The sequence below is a fragment of the Rhea americana genome, unplaced genomic scaffold, assembly GCF_003343005.1.
Source record: "Rhea americana isolate MKP2758 unplaced genomic scaffold, rheAme1 scaffold_368, whole genome shotgun sequence".
Lineage (NCBI taxonomy): Eukaryota > Metazoa > Chordata > Aves > Rheiformes > Rheidae > Rhea > Rhea americana.
In genome coordinates, this window is record NW_028186499.1 from 118852 (window position 1) to 125887 (window position 7036).

Sequence of the window (7036 nt, forward strand, 5' to 3'; positions counted from 1 at the left end):
AGACCAAAATAACTGTGACCAGAGCCTCTGTACTGCTGTTGAAGATATTCCCCCAACTATGGGATCACTGCTGCCCTCCAACAACTGCATGGCATGGCCACAGTCCTCCCTGCCCAGCATGGGATCCATGGGCCCTGCCATGCACCCTGCTAGCATGGGATGGGGTGAGTTGGTCCTGTGCAGCACTGGGAAGCATGCACTTTCACTGTCTGCAGGAAAGGGCCCTTGTGATTGCAGGCAGGAGGCTATGGTCGCTGGTCACCAGTGTTGGGGGAATGGCAGATTGGCCTTATGGGGCTGCAGGAACCACAGCAGAGGGGGCAGTGAAGATATGGAGGGGTCTGCCACCCATGGCAGGGCCTGCTTGTGCCGAGAAAGGAGACTCCTGGACCTTTTACAGCCTTCAGTGGCCCTGGCAATTCATCCAACAAGGTGACCACAGTGACAGCACCACCTTCTTTAGAGATCCATAGAGGAGGGTTGAGGAAGGAGGGAGCTGAAGGACATTCTGAAGGACAGAGGRACAGGCAGAAATGGGGAGGAAGCAGGAGGGACATCAGAATGTGGACATGTACTGAACAGCAAAGACAGAGGATAGATTTGAAGGGGGAGATACTAAAGAGAGCAAAGGAGTAGCTCCCACTGATAGCATGCAGGGCTTTTGCTTTCTCACCCGGGGGGCTGTGGGCACCAAGGGGTGGAAGTGGGGTGGGAGATGGAGTAGGGGGAGTTGCAAGTGGAGGAGCTTGATGGGAAAAGGGGAGCTGGAAGCACCTTTGTCAAGATTTGGAGAGTCTGTGGGGCAGGACAGAGTCTCTGTTCTGCTTCTTGCCCACTCCAGACTACCTCCTCCATCTCCATCCCCCTAGATACAAGATTTCTCCCCCCCATGCCCCTCCCTGCTCCTTTATACCCATGGAAGCACCCACTTATTCCCTCCTGCCAGGAGCCAGAGCAGACGTGAGGAAGGGATGGGTTTATTGGTGCCCAGCTGAGAAAAACAACCTCCAGAAGGAGACAGCTGGGTTGGGAAGCATCAAAAGTTCCCACAGATGTCTTGTTCTTCAGCATCCATACAGAGCCTGCAGTGAGGAAGAGGAGAAGCAAAAAAAGTCCAGGAGAAAGGGTGCAAGAAGCCTTAAGTGAATCCTCTACTCTGGGGTTACACCACTCAGTTGCGGGCCCCTCTGGACTCCTGACCAGGAATGCATTTTCCCAGGGGTCCCTGCTGACCACAGAAGCCTGAAGGAACCTCTTAAGCCAGATCCCACAGCACAGCGACCTGTAACAGAGTGGGACACTTTCCTGGGAAAAAGCTGGGTTTGGCAAGGACCCTGGCATCCCAGAGGAGGACAGGGATCCCAAAGAAGGGCAGGAACCAAATACACATGCACATGCACATGCACACATATTTAGCTGTAGAGTAAGCAGAGGTCCATGCTTGGTCCAACCTATCTCCTCTATGGGGCACAGAGGAGCACAGTGACATGGGACTCTGCCATCACCTCTTGGTACACAGGGCATGAGGCCAGGGCCTCATAATGTTGCTGAACCTTCTGCTCCTCCAGCAAGCACAGAAAGCTGCTTTTCCAGCTCATTAAGCTGACTAATTGCTGCTTGGACCACTAATGCCCCTTCCCAGCTTACCTGGGCCCCCAGTGCACTTTGCGGCATAGCTGAGAGATGGGGAGGGGACATCAATGCATGTGGCTCCCCCAAGCCTTGCCATGTCCACTGCCCCCCTGAAACACCCCAAACAACCCCCAGTTGTGTATGAACATCCTCCAAGCTGCCTTCTCCCAGACTGTGGGTACCGGGGTCTGTGTCTCAGGGGAGCTGATCAAGGATCACTATGGGAGGGTCATAGGTAGGGTGGTCAGCGTATGGGGGGTCCATGCCACTCTCTGGGGCCCGGGGGACAGCACTGGGCTGTGAGCCCCTGAGCAAAGCTTGATTTTGCAGCCAGTCCCTGCCCATGTGCCAGGGCTACTGGGGCAAAGACCATTGGTCCAGCACTGCCCATGCTGGCAGGGTCCCTGCTGGGCTGGGCGCTGAAGATGGAGCTACCTGGCACGTCACCTGGAGTGACAGGAATAAGTGGCACCTGGCCATGAGTCAGGTCTTGCCACCTCCTGCTGCCATGAACTTTGCCTCATGCAGATGCTCTGAGGCAATAAAAGCTGGGATTCATGGGGGTTACCCAGCTTGCATAAGGGGCAGGGTTTATGGACCCAGGGGTGGATCCCACACTTCAGCAGAGTCATGGATGAGTGGTAGGCCTCAGCGACTGTGGGAAGGCCCTGCAGGTGGCAGCTGAGATCAGGTCCTTGGTGTGGGGCAGGATTTGGGGGCTCTGAGGAGCCCCAGTGTGCTGCAGTGAAGTCTCATGCCCCCAAATCAGCTGGTTCTCATGGATGGAGAGTGTTTTCCAGGGCTAAATTCTCACCCTCCTCCAGTGCCACCCTCCATCCATAGCTGCCAGATATTTCAGCTTTACCAGTGCCTTCTCACACCCCATCAGTCCTCCCACCTGCCCCGCAGAGGCCAGCCCCAGACTCGCTCCAGGGGCCCTGAAAACTGACAGACATCACCGGAGAGACAGGAGCCATGGGGTGGGAGGGCTCATTCTGCAGAGGAGCATGAGTGTCACATGGAGGGCTGTGCAAGTGTGTGCGTGTTTGGGTATATATGTGTGTATATGTGTGTGTGCATGGAACGGGAGCTATGCAAGTAAGAGAGAGAGAGAGAGAGAGCATGTGCGTATGCATATGCATGTGTGTCCATGTCTGTGTGTGTGTGTGTTTATGCATGTCCGTGTGTGCAAGAAGGACCCTACATGTAGCATGTGTGCAAGAAGAAGCCATCCATGCATGACAGCATGCCTGCATGTACAAGAGGGATCCATACACATGCAAGACAAACCCATGTGTGCCTGGCAGGGACCCCTGATGGTGCAAGAGGGTGCCATGCATATGCAAGAAGGACATGTACGCGTGCAAGAAGAGCCCTACCCTGCCTGCACAGCAGTCTCCCACTGCCTGCACTGTGAGCCCCTCCATCTGCATCCCCACTCCACCCAGTGCACTGGCACCCTGGCAGTGGCTCCCAGTAAAGGAGTGCAGTGCAGGGTGGGGTGGGTAGGTGGAACACCTATGGGTGGGGCCACACCCTGCACCACTGCGCAGGGCAGCAGGTGGAAGCAGGTGCCTCCCACTGCCCTATGTCCCCGAGGCAGCAATCTCTCAGCAAGCCCAGGCAGAGGCTGTGGGGCCAGAAGCAGCTGGGTGGGCTGGGATGGATGCCCGCCTCGTGCCAGGATGCTCCCATGAGAGCAGCAGGACCCCCTCACCAGGTGCCCCCATGATGCAGCAGGCACCTGAGGGGCACAGTTCGGCCCAGGCCCCCCCAGCCAAGACCAAGGAGATAGAGATCAAAGCTGTTATTGTTGGGGACGGGGGCTGCGGGAAGACATCATTGCTCATGGTTGTCGCCAGAGGGGACTTCCCCAAGGTAAGGTCCCCTCCGGCTGTCCCCATACAGCTGCAGGGCTGGGGATGCCCCTGCAATCTGCTCCCGGGACATCTCAGCCCCTGTCCAACCTTGAGAGACCCTCTGCTCCTTTGGGCCCCTACAGGACTCTCTGCCTCCCTGCCAGATCCCTTGTGAGGCAAAGTCCCCAAGGTGGGGATCACCATGTGCCAGTGCAGCCCCCAATCCTTAGTCCTCCCACAGCACCTTTCACCCCCCAAAAGACTTGCTGGGTGTGGAGAACAGCTCTTCTGAGGAGTGGACGGAGACGGTTAACAGGGGAGGCCAAGGGAACCAGTCATAGCTATGGAGCCATCTGGCTCCGGCTGGAAATTGAGCTGTTTGCAGCCCAAGGAAGAGCAGCAGGACACGGGGAGGTGGAGAATCCTTGCATCTGGCTTGGGGACACCTTGGGCCAACAATGGCTGTGTTCAAGGTTGATTTGGGTTTCATAGGGCTCCTACTGTAGGGTTGCCATCAGCCAGGTGAGCACCCACCACGGCCAGGCAGTGGGTTCCAAAGGGTGGTGCCCAGTGTTTGCCCAAGGTCAAAGGCTGTTTGTGCTCTTCAATGCCCTGGGGCCAGCACAGGGTGTCTGTCCTGGAGGCACAGGAGCAGCCCAGCACCTCTCTGGAGACACCTTTCAGGCACCCCAGCTCTCTGGCTACCTGGGACCTTCTCACGCTCACCCATCTCCTGGCAGATCTACATCCCCACAGTGTTCGAGAAGTACACGGCCTCCTTCCAGGTTGGCAGCAAGCCCATGAAGATCCACCTCTGGGACACAGCAGGTGGGACAGGAAGGGATAGGAAGGTACGTGGCAGGCAGTCACACCCATTAGGGGCACCAGATGGTCTCCCAGCTGCATGCCACTCGTGGGGTTTGGAGGTGTCACATGCATGTGGAGCTCAGTCTCCCCTTGCACAGATCCACAAGAGATCGGAGCTTTGACTCACAGCCAGCCAGCCTCCCCTCCCCAAAAGGATGTCATTATGTGGACTAGGGGACAACAGAGTTGCCCTGTCCATCCCCAGCTCCCCCTTCCAAGCTGGAGGAATAGGACATGGTCCCCAAGCTGGGGTGGACCATTACGTCAGGTTGGGATGGGGACCCAGCCCCATAGAGAACCGGTATTTAATGGTGTGCTGCTCTGCCTGGCAGGACAGGAAGACTATGACAGGCTTCGCCCATTGTCTTACTCGGATGCCAATGTTATCCTCATGTGCTTTGATGTTACCAACCCCAGCAGCTATGACAACATCCTAACAAAGGTAGCGCCACCACTGGTGGGGATTGGCTCCTGCTCCACTTGTCCTCCCTGGGGAAGGTGGAACATGGGGAAAAGCTTCTTTACTGCAAGGGTGACAGAGCCCTGGAACAGGTTGCCCAGAGAGGTTGTGCAGCTTCCATCTTTGGAGATGTTCAAAACCCATCTGCAAAGGGTTCTGGGCAACCTGATCTATCTCATCCTGCTTGAGAGCGGAGGGGTTTGACTAGCCAATCTCCAGACGTCCCTTCTGACCTCAACCCTTCCATGATTCCATGAAGGCGGCACCCTTCCCACTGCCCCACTGCCTAGGCCTGGGGTGACCTACATCCCCTCTCCATGGTGTCATGCCAGCCACATCCCGCTTCCCCTCTCCCATCCCATGCAGTGGTACCCAGAGGTGAACCACTTCTGCAAGGGCGTCCCCATGGTGTTGGTGGGCTGCAAGACTGACCTGCGGAAGGACCAGGCCATGCTACGCAGGCTCCACGAAGACCGCCTGGAGCCCGTCACCTACCAGCAGGTGAGTCCCTGGCCCTACACAGAGGATCCCTCACGGGGCACCCTGCAGGGAGCTGGGGGTCTCCCAAGGGGGGTGGCCAGGCTGGCAGGTGTCTCACAGCCCCGTCCTCCCCATGCAGGGGGAGGCCATGGCCCAGCTGGTCCATGCAGTGTCCTACTTTGAGTGCTCGGCCAAGTACCAGGAGAACATCTCAGCCATCTTCGTGGCAGCTTGCAGTGCTGCACTCAGTGCCACACGGAGGACCCAGCGCCGAAGGCGACCCAAGCGGGGCTGCATGCTCTGCTGAGCTCCCCTGGCACCCCCAGCGGGATCCCACATGCTTCTTTTGAAGCATCATCTCTCCTGGCTGGCACCGTACTCAGAGTGCCCAGAGCTGCTCACCTCATGCCCTTTGGTGGCACTGTTCTGGGGTCTGCACAGCATGAGCCCGGCACAGGGGGCTAGGAAGGTGTTCTGTCAGGAGAGCCCAGACGGCTGGGCACCATGCTGCCCCCACAGATCTGGCTGTGGAGGATTGATTTGCTGAGGGGGGTGGCTCCCTTTCTGCTGCACTCTGAGCACCACCAGTCGGCTAACAGGGGGCCTGGGGTTCACTACACGGCTCCAGCATGACACTGCTATTAAAGCACATAACCCACCTGTGTGGCATGGTCACTGCACTCTCATGTAGGCACAGTGATGGTGACATCCCCACAGCATGTTCCTGCCACCATCCCACCAGGCAGCTGAGAACTACTCCAGCTCAGTGCATGTCAGGGAACTTGGGGCTCCCCATGCTGGTCAGTGCAGACCCCCAACACCCGCACATCCAGGATGGGGTAGTGCCTTGCATGAGTGTATAGGCACATGTGTATGTGTGTATACATATGGGTATGCATGTATACAGGTGAGAATGTATGTGTATCTGTTCATCTGCATGTAACTGTGCATATCCATGCATGTATAGGGTTGTAGACAAATGCATGCATGTGTCCTCTGTGTCTACAGCATGCATATGCATATGAATGTCTATGTATATAAGTGTGCCTGTGCACATTCAAAAATGTATGTATATGTGTGTGTATATATATATGTGCCTATGTATGTGCATGAGTATAGATCTCTAAACATGTATGCATGAGTGCATGTGTGTTGGTGTGCATATATACATAAACTTGTTTACATGTGAGTCTATGTGTATCATGACGTATGCATGTATGTATATCCAGGTACACAGATACAGAAGTGTATATATACACGCATATATACATATATACATTTAAGTGGCTTTAGAGATATGCAAGTGTGCATATATGTGTGTGTGTGTGTGTGTGTTTAGGTTTCCACATGTACAGATATGCATACAGGTGTGTATATACACATATATGTGTGCATATATTTGCCTATATGTCTCTATATATGTATAGAGGTCTGTATAGAGGTGAGCCTGTGGGCGCACTCACGCGCACGCCCGCGTAAGCACGGCTCTACAGGTCTCCATACGGGTATAGAGGTGCGTCTCTCTATACACTCCCCCACGCCCCTCCCGACAAGCCCGTGGCCCTCCGCCACACGCGTGCGCGTCTCGCGGGGGCGGGGCTAGAGCGGGGGCGTGGCCCGCTGCGTCCCTTGGGCGTGTGCTCGGCCGGGTGCATGCGCGCTCGTTCCCGCACCGGCGGGCGGGGCTCGCCGAAGTGCGTGCTACGCGCGCGCGCCCGCGCCGTATCTGGCGTCGGGA

At 56.4% G+C, this 7036-nt stretch overlaps 1 protein-coding gene across 2 annotated transcripts; it reads left to right on the forward strand.

Annotated features, from left to right (window-relative positions):
- The first annotated feature begins 3362 nt into the window (after window positions 1-3362).
- On the forward strand, window positions 3363-6287 carry RHOD (ras homolog family member D). Of its 2 annotated transcripts, XM_085312505.1 has the most exons (5): window positions 3363-3510; window positions 4232-4319; window positions 4691-4800; window positions 5185-5264; window positions 5413-6287. In XM_085312505.1, exons 1-5 carry the CDS (start codon window positions 3364-3366, stop codon window positions 5603-5605), a joined length of 618 nt encoding a protein of 205 aa, XP_085168631.1. In that variant the 5' UTR covers window position 3363; the 3' UTR covers window positions 5606-6287. The 2 variants fall into 2 exon arrangements, with proteins under 2 accessions (XP_085168631.1, XP_085168630.1); XM_085312504.1 differs by lacking the exons at window positions 3363-3510; window positions 4232-4319 and having other exon boundaries at window positions 4497-4800; window positions 5185-5319; window positions 5438-6287.
- The last annotated feature ends 749 nt before the right edge of the window (window positions 6288-7036 follow it).

Bases quoted from the DNA above. Each gene is read 5' to 3' on its own strand.
- RHOD (XM_085312505.1), top strand. From the start codon at position 3,364: ATGCAGCAGGCACCTGAGGGGCACAGTTCGGCCCAGGCCCCCCCAGCC. The intron at 3,511-4,231 runs GTAAGGTCCCCT...ATCTCCTGGCAG, and splicing joins CCAGAGGGGACTTCCCCAAG to ATCTACATCCCCACAGTGTT. The intron at 4,320-4,690 runs GTGGGACAGGAA...TCTGCCTGGCAG, and splicing joins CCACCTCTGGGACACAGCAG to GACAGGAAGACTATGACAGG.